Source organism: Rhinoderma darwinii, chromosome 11, assembly GCF_050947455.1.
Source record: "Rhinoderma darwinii isolate aRhiDar2 chromosome 11, aRhiDar2.hap1, whole genome shotgun sequence".
NCBI classification, from domain to species: Eukaryota; Metazoa; Chordata; class Amphibia; order Anura; family Rhinodermatidae; genus Rhinoderma; species Rhinoderma darwinii.
The window spans coordinates 67,548,812-67,568,232 of record NC_134697.1 but is presented as its reverse complement, the minus strand read 5'-3'; the positions used below and the strand labels follow the sequence as shown (position 1 = coordinate 67,568,232).

At 38.7% G+C, this 19,421-nt stretch overlaps 1 protein-coding gene across 2 annotated transcripts in view; it reads left to right on the top strand.

Annotated features, from left to right (window-relative positions):
• GRID1 (glutamate ionotropic receptor delta type subunit 1) overlaps nt 1–19,421 on the top strand; it is an 832,880-nt gene that overhangs the window by 652,329 nt on the left and 161,130 nt on the right. For both annotated transcript variants that reach the window (XM_075841706.1, XM_075841707.1), the window contains exons 7-8: nt 7,819–7,980; nt 11,778–11,897. In XM_075841706.1, the coding sequence (XP_075697821.1) occupies nt 7,819–7,980; nt 11,778–11,897 (282 nt within the window). The remainder of the gene's footprint in view (nt 1–7,818; nt 7,981–11,777; nt 11,898–19,421) is intronic.

Sequence of the window (19,421 nt, the reverse complement as noted above, 5' to 3'; positions counted from 1 at the left end):
TATCCAGTTCGCTATTGATGTTTCTTGTTGACTTGCATCCAGTTATCTGCTACAAGCCTGTATCCAGTTCACTATTGCTTCCTGTCATGAGCCTGTATCCACTACCTGCCTGTGTCCAGGTATCTACTACCTGCCTGTTCCCAACTAGCCGCTACCCGCTTGTGTCCAGCTATCTGCTATCCAGCTGTGTAGAAGGATCTGCTATCCGCTCCCATCCAGCTGCCCACTGTCAGTCTTCCTTTTACTGCCGGTGGCAAACCTGAAGGTTCCATTAATCAAGGTACCATCTGCCAGGGCCTGAACCACTAAGCCAGCAGCTACTCCACTGGGACTACTGTACCTCAAGAGGTAGCGACCTGGTAGACTCCCTGCAGCGAAGATTAGATCCCTGTATGGGGGTTAAAGGGTGAAGACCAGGGAGAGTACTTAGATAACGCCCTTAGAGGTGACCCCAAGCCAAACTGGTAGAGAAGCCTAGCGGGTCCATAACCTGTGGATCGTAATAAGGACTCCTCCTACTCAGGCTATATGCCCTTTTTTTAATTGTAGCCAAAACAAGGAGGGAACAGGAAGGAGGAGAAGATAGGGAAATAGCGACGTGATGGGTAAAACTTGAAACTAGAATAACTGTATGCGGCACCAAAAAATAATAGTTGTGCAATGCCCTTTATTGGAATGTTTAGAATTGAGGTAGCTTGTACAGTGTATGATGAGTGAGAGTCAGATTTTACGATTTGCATTGGCAAACCATGTACTGCAGGGTTGTTTACAATGTTGCTGAATATATGACAAGCCTTGAAGGTGCTGAGCCCCCCCCCCCTCCCCATTGCAGTATTAGATAGTTCATGTATTGTCTGATCACAGGGTCAATATAGTTAAGACTGACCTAAGGATCGCAACTGCGTTCTGTCACTGTCAAACGAAGAGTGTCACTGCGTTCGGTAGAAAGTAAAATAATGCTATCTTCTGAAACACCGTAGTGCAGTAAGTGCAGGCTGTGGACACAGATCAGCCGTCAAAATGTGGGAGCCTGACCTGGAGATCGTGGCCCGATTACTGTACATCAAGGTGAAGTTGTGCAGTCAGTTCTCTGTGCACTAAAGCACACTGAATTATTCTCATGCCAGTCTGAAACTGTCAGTACTGGCATGGCTATGCAGTCTCTACAGCCTAGCTGTGGACGCTGTTTGTATAATTGTGCTATGTTTCGGCTCCCAGAGTGAAAGGGAGAGTTATTTAGGTGGCCGGTGGCATTGCTTTTCTTCAGAGGCAGCACTATCTCAGGCATTGGTCAGTTAAAAAATTGAAATCATGAGCCCTGTGCCAATGCCGGATTCCCGACTTCTTCCTGGTCCTCTAAACGACTTAAAAGCCTAGTTTGTATATTGTTTACCTACAATATATGCTCCCTCAACTTATTTCACATATGTTGTCTAGCATTTTGTCATGCTTTAAAAGCGTTAATAAAAATAGATTTAAAAAAAAAAAGTGGCGTTATACAGGATTCCTTTAGAGTGACTTTTCCTGGACATCTTCTTGGTTTGGAGCTTTTATCTGAACGCAATTATTCCCAAGGTGTTGATGATGAGATGGAAGACAGGAAGGAGAAATCCTGTATGGGACAATTTAAGGGTCTGAGCTGGCTTACTCAGGGTGGTTGTAGAGAATTGAGAAATGTTTTTTCTTAACTTGTCAATGTCACCTTTTAGTAGTTGTATACTTAGAGGTGTTAACTGAGTCCTTTGAGAAGTTATTCCCGAATTTAATCATTATGGACTAGGAAAAGCTGAAGAAATGCATTGGGGTTATAAAGATAAAGTTCTGGGAAATTACATTACGGCATCTATTATGCGTGAGTATTTTAAATAATAAAGCTGGTCGTCTGTTGTATTGATTATTAATTGATGGGTGGTGGGGGAAAATAACTTTTCAGAAGAGACTTTGGTGCATGTCCATTTAAAAAATGTAGTCTGAAAATGGCTGTTTGAAAAATTAGATTTGAAGAAAAAATATAGAGAGTAAAGGTTTATTTGGATTAACAATCGAGTGTTGATCCACATTTTATCTATGCTGAATGAAACGGTGTAGGTAGAGAGAGAAGTTGGGGGTATCTGTGCAGGACAGAGAAGGACTGAGAAGGCCTTAGTCTGTACGGGTATTTAAAAGCAGCTTCAGATGAAGGCTAGATCGTAACCATCAAAGTCCACCCAAGGTGAAAATAAAGAATTAAGCAGGCTCAAGAGGGTCTGTTCTACCTAGGAGAGGCAATTCCAATCCACTGTTGGTGACAAGGTACCCAGATAACAGGGGATTTTGCCATGCATCTTCTTTCCGTTGTCTGATGGTGAAAAGCCTTGCATATCTTTCTCAATGCAATATGTTTATCAATATTTTTGGCTGTTTGTTTCATTTATGTAGAGTAAATGCTAAGTAACAGAGCTAGAGTTTTTCTGACTATTTAATAAATCTTTATGGAGAATTAGAAAAATATATTTTTGCTCCGGTTACATACATTGGGTTTCACAATGGAGAGATCTTAAAGCTTTTCCCTATTTGCATCTTTCTGTCTTAACATCTCCTTGGATTGAGGTCTTGTCTAACCCATTCTCTGTAAGGGTATGTTCACACGCACTGTTTTCAGACGTAATTCGGGCGTTTTACGCCTCGAATTACGCCTGAAAAAACGACTCCATTACGCCTACAAACATCTGCCCATTGCTTTCAATGGGTTTTACGATGGTCTGCTCCCACGAGGTGTTATTTTGCGCGTCGCTGTCAAAAGACGGCGCGTAAAAAGACGGCAGTGAAAAAGAAGTGCACGTCACTTCATGGGACGTTTTTGGAGCCGTTTTTCATTGACTTCATTGAAAAACAGCTCCAATAACGTCCGTAAAATACGCCGCGAAAAAGCGAGTAGTTACAAAAACGTCTGAAAATCAGGAGCTGTTTTCGCCTGAAAACAGCTCCGTATTTTCAGTCGTATTTTGCTAAGCCGTGTGAACATACCCTAAGGCATTATCCCTCTGCTACGCCCTGTAATATCTAGTAGAGAGAATAATGTATTTTTTTTACAAAGGAATAGATTGATAATTACTCACGGTTTATGCCGGTGCTGATGGGTATTGTTTATGATGATCTTTACAATGTGGGACTTAATGTAAGATTTTGGGGGCTGAGACTGCTCTAACCTTGGGGAAAAATGTGTTTGCTTAGTATGATGTCAACGTAAAAGCTTATTGTGCTGACCTACGCTGTGCCTGTAACGTTGTGTACTGGCAGAAAGTAAAACAAGGGGGAGGAGACCTCCAGCTCACCAACTCGCCGCCTGACAGTCCTGCTTCGCCCGGATCTCCGCAACGGTCCACGGTAGGCAATAGTACAAAAGGAAGGATTAGATCCAGCGCTGCAATGGTGTGGTTTAAAAAGGAACGTATTCCCAATTTTATTGGTATCCAAAAAACTTGTTTAAAATTCGGTAACAGGCTTGGCATCAAGGCAGTATTTGGTAGGTGTAATGGGCCTACGCGTTTCGAGCACGGCAAGTGCTCTTAATCATGGCATTCATTCACTGTACTGGCCTTTATTGCATAATGTTTGCAAACCGCAAGTTCCCATTTTGGGATGGCTTCTTTAGCTACAAATTCCTACATCTTCTTCCAATCACTTCATTTTAAGTAGAGCTCTCTGATGCAGAAAATAACAGAACAACATGGGCTAACAGCTGGCTAGTCCTAGTGTAACATGTCATTTAAGGTAGACTGGAAAAACAATGTTAGTTTTGCGGCTCATCCAATATGTTCAGTAATAACAATTTACAATGAGACTGATCCACAATTTTCCAAATAACGTCTTTGTTCATCTCTGAGGAATACTGTGAAAGGTTTAGTATACTGCTAGTGGATTTATTTTTGAAGTGTCCAGTAAGAACATTGTCCTTTTTAGCAGCACAGATGAGTGGTTTCATGATGGATTTCATAGGTATTATTTCAGTAAACATACACTTACAATAAAATATAAGGTTAGAAGAACATTTATAGAATAACCAGAATGACACTTTGTATATACACTTTCAGAATTCTATATATTTTTTGCAGCAAAAATATTTTTTTTTATATGTGGTAAAAAAAAATCTAATATAATTTTGGTGTACTCTGTCCAACGTATGAATAGCGAGCAATACCGTTATTGTTCAGCTCTATTTTGGGTATACAGATGTTTCCTCCCTCACCTTTCCTCATATCTCAACATAGCCTGAGATGTGTGGCATGAGATTACCAGCGATGATAAAAATAAAACATGTTTCGCAATACTCTGTCATGAGATGTCTATGTCTATATGTGTCTGTGTGTGGCCACCCATTGCTTGAGATGTGAGTTGCAGCCTGTCAAAGGTTTTGCTAGCATGTTGAAATATTATATTGAAATGGTTTCATAAAAAATTGGAGTCCTCAACCAAATTCAAGCAAAGGTAAGGGTGGACACATCTGTTCTATAATACATTTTTATAATAAGTTGTATTGATATCAATGATTTGTTACAGTAGTAACCAACACTTCAGAAGTTGATTTCATATATTATATTGTATTCAATGTTACTTGACTTGATGTTGCGTTGCAGGTAGGCTAGAGTCTGTGTAGATTAGAAATAGTGTAGTTAGTTTTGATGAATTTCTTAAAATTCTCTCTCTCTTGCGTCAAAAGGGAGTTTATGCTTATGTGAATATATTCAGCTTGGATGGATGCAGCCTGTTGCCATGTAAATAAAATAGATGTTTCTAAGTAGTAGGTTTATCACCCTCCTCCATTCTATGTTCACTTAAGTATAATTGTACAGTTCTGAAGAACTTATCTTTGGTATTTAATAGGTAGCATCTTATTGGCAATAGGGATGTTTTAAGGGGTAGCAAATTGTCCATGGCTTTGTTTCCTAGAGGACAGATCCCCCAGGAGCAACCTGAGAGTGGAACAGAAAAACATTCCACTCTATATTCAGTTCCCGTAGTCAGGTAGAGTAGACCATATCTGGCAGTATTATTTAGAAACTTTATAAATGTATTATATAGGCAGTGTATGGCAGTATTTTTTGGGGTACTGAATGGATGTATTGTGTGGACATATTATTGGCATTGTAAGGCAGTATTTTGGTACAAAAAAATAATGTCAAAACTTCATATGCGTTTTTTATATCTGTGAAAAAAAATGTTTTTTTAATATATATATATATATAGATATAGATATATATAGATATATATAGATTGATTTATAGGTGATAGATATGATAGATAGATAGATAGATAGATAGATAGATAGATAGATAGATAGATAGATAGATAGATAGATAGATAGAAGATAGATAGATAGATAGATAGATAGATAGATAGATAGATAGATAGATAGATGATAGATAGATAGATAGATAGATAGATAGATAGATAGATAGATAGATAGATAGATAGATGATAGATAGATAGATGATAGATAGATAGATAGATAGATAGATAGATAGATAGATAGATAGAAGATTTTAAAGGGATTGTTTTAAAAAAACAACCCTTGTCCATATGCCCTATTAGGGTATATGGACTTCATAGAAGTGGTCCCCTGCTCGGGGCGCCCCTCTATGAGCCAAAAAGGCGAGCCTCTCTGTACGAGCGATATTTGTTCTAGAAGACTCAACTGATCATGTAATACATGGGCAACCATTGATCTGAATGGTTGCCATGTAACATTCCCCTTGCAATGGTGAGTGCTGGTGAGATGTTGCATGCAGGGAAGCAATGGGGGTTTTAATTTGCCTGCTAATTCCCCATTCTTTTATTCAAATCCCTCTAATTCAAAAAGGGTGACTTTGAGGTACTAGATACATATTGAGTTAACAGTTGTCCGATTAGAAGCTTGACATGGGGAAGTCCTATGTAATTTCCCCAATATAGGTTTTCGAATAAATATGAGATGATAGTAACTAAAACTTTGTCACTGAAATTCTGTCCATTGGGTTCTAAACTGGATAAAAATGAATTTCCAAAGATTACCATGAAATTGCTAGAATAGATATAGAACAACTGAGTATAGAATTGCTAATGATGACATTGTAATGCACGGGTTAGCCTCTTACTTGGAAAATTAAGTAATTAAAGTCAATCTCAATCCTGAGTTCCTGTCAAACACAGCATTAGTAAAGAAGTATATAGATATTCGGTACAGATGAGATAATCTCTGAAAATTCTCTTCTGCATTGATTCTCCAAGATGCAAATGTGACTGCAAAATGTGACAAATTGACTGTACCAGCTCTAGTCCTCAGTGCTTCCTGTAACTATCTTTATCTATATATGTGTGTTAGTTGCAAATCATAAACCTAGAACACTGATTGGAACTATATGTGTTTGCAATCTCTTATGCTTAATGGAAAAAGCTATCACCTAGCATGGTGTCATATCCCAGCATAGGAGGCAAATTATTTCTGAGACAAGAATCTTTGCTGGCAATTAACAGTAAACTATGTTCTTATTCTCGCAAAAATTTCATACTCAATTTATTAGCCATATTATCCTGAATTTATGCAATATATTGCTATTTATGAGATAAAATTATTTTAGCCATAGACTGTGTATAAATCTCATGCTATCATTTGCCACTATATAATCAACAGGACTGTATAGGTCACTATGGGAATAGAAGAACTTTATCACTCCACTTTTTCTAAACAATTATTTTCAAAGACAGTAATTGTGATCATATAAAAGAGCCACCTAATGAATGGAATTTTGAGTGAGTAAAAATGGAGGTAAAATTAGTAAATAAAAATTATTTGTGCTCCTTAATAGGAGCATAGAGATGGCAGACCTAGGGCCTTCATTAGGCCCCCTGGCTGCCATTAAAAATATTGGCACCTTGTGATGAGTCGTGGAGGGGGCTTTGGGCTTTTAGAAAAAGAGGGACTGCCCCTCCAACGGCTTAGATGCTTTGGTCGCTATTGATCGTTGCATATAAGTGGTTAAATGGGCAAAATCAGAGTTATCTCTGATTTCGCTGGTTGCAGTGTGGTGTTGGCTGTAACATACCTGTGAGTTCGCTCCATATTTACCCTTCGCAGCTGCCATGTACATATACGTGGCATGTCACAAACGGGTTGAAGGAACATTACAAACAAAATTAAATACCCTGCGTAATGCATTGTATAGATTTTGAGGAAGATGGCCAAAGATGTGACCTATTGATTCAAGGAATACTCTGGATCCCGGAGTCATGCCCACTGCCTTAAGCCCTAAACTAAGCATAAATGGTATCATCGTAGCCTGGAGAGTTTTTATAATAGTATTACACAGTAGTTTTGACAATATAAACTTGATCCATGACTGGGTGACAATAAGGAACAAAGCAGGGGAGTATCTATAGGGGATGTAGAGGTAGCTGTTGCACCCAGGCCATGGAGCCTGAGGGGACCAAAAGGACCCTCTGCCCCATAAGAAGACACCAGTATTATAAATAACACATGGTAGATGGGGTCCATGTTACAGTTTTTGCATTAGGACCCAGGAATTTCATGTCATGCCTCTGCAACAAAAACATTCCCTCTTACTTGTACAACATCCATGGACCGTGTAGGAGCAATGGTCTGCGTGTTAAAGTAAGCATTGCTTCATGCTGAATTCAGGGAGCTACCTGGCCATGATTTTCTGAAATACTTACATATATGATATTGTCTTTTTTTTTTTTTTTTAACCTTGGATCTAGCTGGTTGATAATGTGTTTTTGCTTTGATCTTGAAAAAATGTGTCTCCTATATTGAAGCATATGTTGACTTTGTTATATTTGCAGGTATCCAACCTTTATCTGTATGATAGTGTACTGTTGTTGGCTAATGCCTTCCATAGAAAACTAGAAGACAGAAAGTGGCACAGTATGGCAAGCTTGAACTGCATGAGAAAGTCAACCAAACCTTGGAATGGTGGAAGGTCCATGTTGGACACCATAAAAAAGGTAAGAACAACAGAGTTTGATCATTTAACCCCTTAATGACCGGGCCTGAAAAGACGTTAATGACCAGCTCAATTTTTCTGTTTTTGCCTCTCTGCGCTTCAGCAGCCATAACTTTTTTATTTTTTCATTGACGTGGCTGTATGAGGCCTTGTTTTATGCGAAATAGTATTTTTTTTTTCCCACAGTTTGGTGGTAAAAAAATTTTTTTTTACGGCGTGAATATAGGAAAAAGCGATTCTCGGCATAGTTTTTCTTGTTTCTTTTTTATCCCGTTCACGTTTCACGCTAAATAACCCATTAGATTAATTCTTCAGGTTATTACGGTCGTGTAGATACCTAATATGCGTAGGTTTTTTGTTTTTATTTAGTGTAGGGGCAATAAAATGTATTTTATGTAAAATAAAGACACTTTTTGGGACTTTTTTTATTTATTTATTTGTTTTGTTACTTTTTTTTTTTTTAATCCCATCAAGGGATAACTTTATTTGTAACTTTATTTTTTACTTGTAATGTATTAGCATACTCCTGTATGCTAATACATTACACTGTGTCACAATGACACAGGCTGCTGATCGGGCAGCACATAGTGTGCCCGAACAGCAGGCACACGGAACAGACAGCCCTGGGGTCCTTTGTAGGTCCCCAGGGCTGACTGCAGATGTATTCCCCGGTGTTTGATTGCATCACTGGAATCCCGGTGATGCGATCAAAGAGGGGAATTCCCTTTGATCATGCCGCGGTCACGGACCGCGGTAATCAAAGAGTTAAACAGCTGGGGTTGGAATGTTTGCCGACCCCAGCTGTGTTCAGGAGGCTGCTCTAAGATCAGGAGCTGTTAGTTACAGCTCCTGCTTAGAGGACGAGCGCTCTCACGAGCGCTCATCAGCCTGACCTGCAGCGACGCCAAAAGACGTCTCTGCAGACTAAGCACCCGCACCGCCTGACGTCAAAAGACAGTGGGCAGTGGGGAAGGTGTTAAAAGCTGAAAAGTGACATGATGATGATGATAATAATAATAATAATAATAAAAATAATACTTATCATAATAACATCATATTTTATTTAGCATATTTGTTTTGTTTGTGTTTTTTTGTTTTTTTTTACTTTATTACGTCTATTTATGTAAAAATTTATGGGAAAATATTAAAGTACCCATATGTTCTGACATCTATTTGGCCAAACAGACTGCACTGGAATAAATGAGTCTTCATGGATAATAATAATAATAATAACCCCTACCCGCAAAATGATGGGTCTGGTACGTCGGCATAATAAGCAGCTTCCCACAATCTGACATACCAGACCCGTCATGAAGATGAAGCGGGCACAGGAGCTGTGCGCGCTTCATCTTCACCGGTTGTCTGCTGTAATATACAGCTGACATCCCGCTGCAACGACAGCGATGGCAGTTACCGCCGATCGCCACCGTTTGACCCCTTCGATGTACTCTGCAGAGCTTACATATACCCTGATGTACTCTGCCCAGTTTACATATACCCTGATGTACTCCGCACATCTTACATATACCCTGATGTACTCCTCAGAGCTTACATATACCCTGATGAACTCCTCAGAGCTTACATATACCCTGATGTACTCCGCACAGCTTACATATACCCTGATGTAGTCCGCCCAGCTTACATATACCCTGATGTACTCCCCACAGCTTACATATACCCTGATGTACTCCGCACAGCTTACATATACCCTGATGTACTCTGCCCAGCTTACATATACCCTGATGTACTCCACCCAGCTTACATATACCCTGATGTAGTCCGCCCAGTTTACATATACCCTGATGCACTCCGCACAGCTTACATATACCCTGATGTACTCCCCCCAGCTTACATATACCCTGATGTACTCCACCAGCTTACATATACCCTGATTACACATCCACACAGATTACACATATCCTGTTGTACTCCGCACAGCTTACATATACCCTGATGTACTCCCCCAGCTTACATATACCCTGATGTACTTCCCCAGCTTACATATACCCCGATTACACATCCACACAGATTACACATATCCTGATGTACTCCGCACAGCTTAAATATACCCTGATGTACTCCCCCAGCTTACATATACCCTGATGTACTCCCCCAGCTTACATATACGCTGATGTACTCTGCACAGCTTACATATACCCTGATGTACTCTGCACAGCTTACATATACCCTGATGTACTCTGCACAGCTTACATATACCCTGATGTACTCTGCACAGCTTACATATACCCTGATGTACTCCGCACAGCTTGTATATACCCTGATGTACTCCGCACAGCTTACATATGCCCCCACATCATAAGCTGAAATACCAGTAAAACCCCAAACAAAACTACCACCAAGCAAAATCTACGCTCTAAAAGCCAAATGGCGGTCCTACTGAGTCTGACAGTGTGCCCAAACAGCAGTTTATGACCACATATGGGGTATTACTATACTCTGGAGAACCTGCTTAACAATTTATGGGATGTGTCTCCAGTGGCACAATCTGGGTACAACATATTGGTCACAGATGTCAAATGGCAATTTTCAATCTGCAACATCCACGGTGCACTAATATCTGCAAAACACTTGAGGGGTCAAAATGCTCACAATACCTCTAGATACATTTCTTCAGGGATGTATTTTCCAAAATGGGGTATTTTTTCGGAGCTTTCCACTGTACTGGTACCTTAGCTCAATGCAACTTGGTGTCCGAAAACTAATTTAGTAAAATGTTATCAATGTAAAATGCTAGTGAAACACAACCTTCACACATGCAGTTTTATCTAACTATCTATCTAAACTGCCGTTTTAATCTATCTATCTATCTATCTATCTATCTATCTATCTATCTATCTATCTATCTATCTATCTATCTATCTATCTCTGTTTATCCGAATGCCGCATAGGGAGTGCACGATGATCATTTATTTACATGTTTTTCTTGTGTAATTGTTTATCATTTGGTGCCTTAACGGCTATGTGTAACTTCGAGGGGCATTTTTTTTATTAATAAAAATGTCAGTCAGTGTGTTTGGTGTAACTTTTTAATTAGTCTTTATTAAAAATGTGTTTTACATTTTTAGATACAGCTGTTCTGTATTCTGTATACAGAGCAGCTGTATATTTCGCTATGACCTGAATCCGAAAGTCCTGCGGACCTGACGGGTTCAGTGTCAGCGGCTCCTACTAAGATGTGATAGATTACAGATGGATCTTGTGTGTCAGGGACGCGCAGGACCTGCTGACACTGAACCCGTCAGACCCGCGAACCTGACGGAAGCAGGATTTAGCACTACATACAACTGCTCTGTATACAGGATACAGAGCAGCTGTATCTAAAAAAGTAAAACCAATTTTTAATAAAGACTAAGTAAAAAGATTTCCTAGTCACACTGATTGACCTGTTTTTTTTTTAAAAAAAAAGCTCATCAAAGGTGTACATAGCATTTAATACATTTAAGTTCATTTAGTTTACAACACTGACATGTAATATTATATTAAATTACATTTTCTTTTACTGTTGCCATCATAATATTGTGGTTCATGTTATAGGAAAACACATTTTACTTTACAGATCTGGATTGGACTGTAAGGTGTTCTGTCTTTTTTGTAAACATTATTTTATGTAAATGTTGGGTTGTTATGGCTCTACCATATGTGCTTTGCTAATTAAATTATGATTTTATAGTAAATACAGAAGCAGGGTAAAAGATCAGCAACTTTGCTTTGCAGATAATTACATTTCAGTACTCTAAAAATGTTGCCTCTAATTTTTTATAAATCCCATTTCTTCAGGGTCGCATAACAGGATTAACTGGGATTATGGAGTTCAGGGAGGACGGCTCAAATCCTCATGTACAGTTTGAAATTCTTGGAACCAGCTACAGCGAGACATTTGGCAAAGATGTGCGGAGGGTAAATGACTTATTATCTATCGTCTACTTTACTGCTTATTTCCGCTCAGTTTAAGAAGCATTTCTAGAATCTTTAGTCACAGTAATAGCTACTGTCCATCATGCTTAAACTAAACAAGTAACTACTGTCATAGAAGGAAATTACAGTAGTTTTAATAATAATAATTAACAACCTAATTATTAAAAGAAAATGGACCTGTAAAGTTACAAGGAATAAAAAAAAAACTAAATCCCACAGATAACCTACTAAAATATTTGCAAATATTATCTGAATAGGTAACAATATTGTAACATGTAAAACATGCTAAATTGACAGAATTCCTACCACGGAAATATTGTTATTTATTCCATCAGGTGTATAGCACCAGTATAGTGTCAGTAATACAATATTAGGCAAATAGGGTGATACGTAGGGAATGCCAACATCATGGTTTAACATTAAGGTTTTGCTTTTTGGGATACTTTAAAATTAATTTTTATGTTGCACTTTAAAAATGTTATATAACCATCAGAATGGTCGGATTCTTTCTACCCACTGGACGTAAAGACTGGGTATCCCCAAAGTGTGGTCAATGTTTACCAATTTAATAAGAATATAGCCCTTTAAGACACAAAAATATGTCCCAACTTTTTGTTTTCATACATTTGGTACCATGGACACGACTCCTTTGCTGCCCCAGAAGATGCTGAATCTAACATGCCGAAACGTGGACTGAGACACAGTAGGCTAGATAGAGTAAAAATATCCTAGGGTCAGAGGTGTAGCCCTGAATATTTAGCACATCATACACAGCCGCTGCAGTGGTGTTTATATACAAGCCGCTTAGACAGAAGAGAAAACATAGCCACGCTAAGCCGATTTCTTCTGCACATGTGTGGCTCTGGATGTGCGGCGTTCATAGTAGATGCCATACATCGTGAATAATAGTTAAAAACCGGCATATGTGGCAGCCAGATATGTTAATACAATGTGAAACAAACGCTACCCGTGAGATTATATTGCGTGCACATTTTATCTGGATTAAATACACTAATAAAGGGGAACTGCAAATGCACATAATATATTTATATTTACTCAGAAGTCATGCAGTATACTAATCTACCCAGATATATTAAAACAAAAAAATTGGGAAATATATTTGTGTCTTAGAGGCCTATAAAAATAATTAATTTAGAAATACTGACTCCTGTAAATAGTGGCAAGCCTGGAAATAAGAAATATTCAGGAACTAGAAAAAAAAGCCTGTTGTGTTTTGAAAATCGTTGTAAAAACGCATGTGTTATTTTGGTACGATTTTCGGCTACACGACAAAAAAAACGCAGAAAAAACATATGTGCATACAGGGTAATTTTTCTATAATATACAGCTGCCATTAGGTTACCTGTGACCTACATATTTATGGAAATGCAGAGAATCATGCATTTTAAGGAATCCTGTGCCAAAAAGGAAAAAAATAAAAATCTAGAGGAAAGACAATATCAAACTATACTAAATAATATGTATTATAAATAAATACATATTTCTAATGTATGTTTAAAAAATTATTTATTCGAACCATAAAAATGTAAAAAGCAACCTAATTAAAAATAACTTTGAATGTACCTAATGGGGCAAATTGACTAATGTTTTGAGGTCTAGATTGTGTAAAAAAAATTGTAATTTGCCCCCCACTTGACGCTTTTGAAAAGGATCCCGAAAGGGGCATGTCTAAGCAAGTAAGGGGCATGGCTTAAAATGCACCAAAGTTAGCTAAAAATGCGCTAACAAACTGGCACAAAATCTTTGCGCATAATAAGCCAAATCAAATATGGTATATAGAAGAGAAAAGTGTTTAACAGATTATGCGAGATGTGCCCAAATTTTGGGACTGCCTGATCTAAGTGTACACTGTCTAACTAATAGACAGCATTAGTAAATAAATGAGTTAAGAAAATTAGATAATTTTTTTAGGTAATTTGAATTAAATCATTTTGCCAATCTTAATATTCATAATACAGATTTGCAAATTGCGGTTAACACCTGCTGTAATGTGAAGTCGAAAGCAATGTTTGAAAATGTGGGTCATTTTTCAAATTAATTTGGAATATTCATTATTTTTGAGACATTTCTCCAAATGCCAAAACAATGAAATGCCAGTTATTCTAACAGAAGAGATCAAATAATTTGTGTATGGACTAAGTATTCTGAGAGCGTACTGAGTGTAGAAAAAAAATTGCTGGAATGGATAAGAACAAGCATAATTTTGCATTATCTGCACACAGATCATTTCCAATATTTTAAATGAGTAGACTTGGAAGAGCATAGGCTTTTTGAATATTATAGGTCGTCAATGTTTTCAATGGATTATACAAGTAAAAAACAACATTTCAGAATTCTCGCTAATAGACCGTATTAGAACCGACGAAGCTCTGTGTAAGAAAAGGTTTTTATGCTTCCATTTTTTACAGTGGTAAAACGACAAATACCAGATGTTATATAAAAAGGATGAAATTTGAAAAAATCTTAGTCATAGTTTGCATTTTGAAAATGCATCCATTTTTTTTAAAACAACATTCCTAATCCGTCCATGTTTATGCGGCAATCCCTCCCCCCCAAATACAATGGAGTAAAATACAACAGAAGAAAATGAATATAACAACCTTTCTACAAAGATTCCCACAATAACCGCTGATCGTTTCCAAACCGTGACAAAACATTTGCATCTACTTTGAGGAGGTTCATCATGATCTTCCATTGCAAAACAGAGATAAATTATACACATGTATTTCTGCTTAAATGTACACTTTATTGTATAATATGGAATATGTTTTTGGTGACTTTATTAAAGAGACCAGGCGCCAGGTATTTTATTTATACAGCCTCCGGGGCTGTTACTCCAGTATAGCTTCAAATTAATTGAGTTATAAAGGGTTATTCCCATCTCATAAAGTGATGGCATATCGCTAGAATGAAAGGGCTGCAGTACTGATATAGCGCTCAGGGGCGTAACTAGGAAAGACTGGGCCCCATAGCAAACTTTTGACTTGGGCCCCCCTTCCCCTGGGTGACACACAACCCCCCCCCCCTTGTAGATAGTGCCTTTTTTACAGCCCCCCCTGTAGATAACTCCAAACAGCCCCCTTTGTAGATATCTACAGAGGGGGCTGTATGGCGTTATCTACAGAGGGGGCTGTACGGCGCTAACGCCATACACCACCCCCTGTAGAGAACGCCATACAGCCCCCGCCGTAGAGAACGTCGTACAGCCCCCCCTGTAGAGAACACCATACAGCCCCCCTGTAGAGAACTCCACACAGCCCCCCTGTGGAGAACGCCATACAACCCCCTGTAGAGAATGCCATACAGCCCCCCTGTAGGGAACACCATACAGCCCCCCTGTAGGGAACACCATACAGCCCCCCCTGTAGAGAAAGCCATACAGCCCCCCCTGTAGGGAATGCCATACAGCCCCCCTGTAGGGAACGCCATACAGCCCCCACTGTAGGGAACACCATACAGCCCCCCCCTGTAGAGAACGCCATACAGCCACCCCTGTAGGGAACGCCATACAGCCCCCCTGTAGGGAACGCCATACAGCCCCCCTGTAGAGAACGCCATACAGCCCCCCCTGTAGAGAACGCCATACAGCCCCCCCTGTAGGAAACGCCATACAGCCCCCTGTAGGGAACGCCATACAGCCCCCCCTGTGGATAGGGGATACATGTCTTTTGTTTAATGGCAGAGCGGGAAGATACCTCCCTGCTCTGCCGTAGTGTTCAGTGGCGTCGCGCTGTAGCAGCCATAGCGGCTGCTAGCGGAGCCTCCGGCCATGGTGGGGGCCCGTGCCAGCGAGCGACACAGGCCCCCTATGGGCGCGGGCCCCGTAGCAGCCGCTACGGCTGCTACAGCGGTAGTTACGCCACTGATAGCGCTGCATCCCCATTACTGTTTTTGCCTGCACAGCAGCGCTCCCGTTCACTTGAAAGTGTCTCTGCTGCAGTTGCCTGTACAGCTGGTGGCTGGGGGCGCTACTGTGCAGGGAAAACTTTTAAGGAGACACATAATTAGTTAAATTAATAATAACTATAATAATTAATAAATATAATAATGAATTAAAATTCTGTTAAAGAGTCTGACTATTGTAAGGCAGTTGCTACTGTACCACAGAAATTACAAAGGGAAAGATAAATGTCCTTTCCCATAATACACAGCTATTGACTCACTTATTAAATAAAATGCATTTCTTCCCCCTGGGGTAGTAAAAAAAATGACTCTCATAGGGAGACAAGACAGCATTGCTTATTTGTGTTTGGAAAGGAGCTCCTGCTGAGAATGTTATAGGGAATACAATGCTTATTAATAATAAATGGAGATATCACTATTTTAAAACACCGTTCTTGTATATATTGTCATTACTTTGGAGAGACAATAGTTTATTTTACTCTATTGGGGACTATTATTCTCCTTATTTCTCATCTTGTTTATATTTTTATGTAGTTGATATTACACTTGAGCACATTACCTTGGTCAGATTGTCCCTTTGTTATTTCATTACAAGGTTTATATGCTCTATTGCTTAAATGACTCTCATCCCATACATGCACATTTGATTTATAAATTAGGTTTTGTTTTAGATTGATTTTCATGAAAACAGTGGATCTGTTATCTCATTGCTATAACAATAACATAGGAAAGTTTTTGTTTGCAATATTTTCCTTTAAAATAGAAAGAATAAATTGTGGCATCATAAATATTTCAATTTTTGCATTATTATTCTATTTCTCTAGACATTTAGACTAAAAGCCAAAAATTATAATATTTCACTTGAAAATTGAAACATGATTTAATAAGAAACAAGGCACTATCATGTTGGAAAATGTTCTTCAACCAAACAGCATACATCATGTATTCATGTGGAATACGCAGAGAGCTTATGTTCCGTCTGTCAAGGACCATAACAATGTGCAGAATGAATATTAATGGTAGTTATTACTCTTGCATTTCATAAAAGCAACACAGTAGCAAATAATTTTAGATCATTTTCCCTGCTGAAAATTTCCCAGGTTACAATGCAAGACAGAAGTGCGTGCGCATGAGGAGACACATTCACATAAGAGGCCAATGTGTAAAAAAAGTATTTGTGTAAATTGCCGTGTGAGATACATAATTTTTGCTTGTTAACGCCACATTCCGGAATGTAATAATCTATATTCCACTAGGCAGCTCTACTTTATTTACATTTGCATTCTTTCAATTTTAGTTAGTTATAGATTAAGGCTTTATTCACACTATTATTTTCTCTACATTATCCTGTTCCATTATTTTTACAAAAAAGTAGATAACTATCAGGGTATGTGCACACGAGAAGTGCCTTTTACGTCTGAAAAGACAGACTGTTTTCAGGAGAAAACAGCTGCCTCGTTTCAGACGTAAAAGCTCCTCCTCGCATTATGCGAGGCGTCTTTGACGCTCGTAAATCTTGAGCTGTTCTTCATTGACCTCAATGAAGAACGGCTCAAATGACATTGCAAAGAAGTGTCCTGCATATAATGTATATGTGTCCTGCATATAATGTATATAAGTGTCCTGCATATAATGTATATAAGTGTCCTGCATATAATGTATAGAAGTGTCCTGCATATAATGTATATAAGTGTCCTGCACTTCTTTGACGAGGCTGTATTTTAATGCGTCGTCGTTTGACAGCTGTCAAACGACGACGCGTAAATGACAGGTCGTCTGCACAGTATGTTGGCAAACCCATTCAAATGAATGGGCAGATGTTTGCCGACGTATTGTAGCCCTATTTTCAGACGTAAAACGAGGCATAATACGCCTCGTTTACGTCTGAAAATAGGTCGTGTGAACCCAGCCTCATAGTTAACATCCCCATGGATTTAAAAAAAATATTTTAATCATAAATAAGTTGTTAATTTTATTTTTTCTGGTGGGTTATGGGTGTGTATATAAGGCCCCATTCACATCGTGTTTGTGCTATCCCCCGAGCGTATATGTTTGAAAATGCTGAAAAAGTATTGAAATGTATAACTCAGCGTATACATGGACTATAATGGGTCAAACGTAAACCAAAACGGCATCCTTTTGGTCCATGTTTGTCATGGTTTATATTGGGATACTGTTTTTTGAAAGTACTAAGTAGTGTAGTCTGCTACGCTATTCTGTACTTCAAAAAAAGGTATACGGTACGTGACATAATGTTTTATTTAACTTTGACATCAATGGATGATTAAAACTTAGACTGCGTTTACATACAGGTAATCTGTGTTTTTTTTCTTTTCAGAAAACTTTTATCAGTGTTCACTTTAAGAAAAAAACGTATACATTTTTTAGGTAAAAAATGACAAACGTATACCAACATATGAATATACGCTAAACGTGCACGCTATAAAAATTAAAGGCGTAAACAGAAAATTATATACTTATGAATATACGCTTAGGGTATGTTCACACGAGGGCGTCCGTAACGGCTGAAATTACGGGGATGTTTCAGCCTGAAAACATTCCCGTAATTTCAGCCGTAACAGCATGTGCAGGCACTTGAACGCCGCGTCCATTATGGACGTAATTGGCGCTGCTATTCATTGGAGTCAATGAATAACGGCTCCAATTACGGCCAAAGAAGTGACAGGTCACTTCTTTGATGCGGGCGTCTATTTACGCGCCGTCATTTGACAGCGGCCCGTAAATTACGCCTCGTGTGAACAGACAAACGTCTGCCCATTGCTTTCAATGGGCAGATGTTTGTCAGTGCTATTGAGGCGCTATTTTCGGATGTAATTCGTGACAAAAACGCCCGAATTACGTCCGTAATTAGTGCGTGTGAACATACCCTAAACGTTCACGCTATAAAAATTAAAGGAGTAAACAGAAAATGATATATTTTTGTACGTTTTTAATTGTCCACATCTTTATAATAAAAACGTATGCGCTTGGCGGATAGCACAAACGCAATGTGAATGGGACCTTAAATAGCCTTCTGAAGTGCAGATAAAAGGGTTGTAAACTAACCTGCCACATATGTCCCCTAATGTCTGCTCTCAGCTATTGAGAAGACAAAAGTGGCATTTTTCTTTAGAGGTATTGGTATACTTTACTTGTCCTTTTATTAATGCAAATGTTCTTATGTGTTCAGCATAGAAATCGTAAGGATAATAAAGATCTAATTTAAAGAAAATTCCTTTAATGGGAACATTTGAGAAAACTTCATTGCTTCATGTACACTATCGTATTATTGCTCCATTCAAGATCATATCTGTAAAATGGCACACAACGAAGTCTATGGGACCATACCGTACCTCCGTATGCCTCTGGTTTCATAAAGACGAATACAGAGATTTTTTTCTGACTAATTCTTATAGAATACATGGGAAAAATAATGGTTTGTTTCTAGGGGAGAATACCTCTGTTTCATATAGAGGCACCATATGATGGCACACAAAGAACATATACGTATTTAGTGTAGAAATGTGGAGACTTTTTGCGCTGCTATACAGGTTCAGTGTAGACCATTCTGACATATGCCAT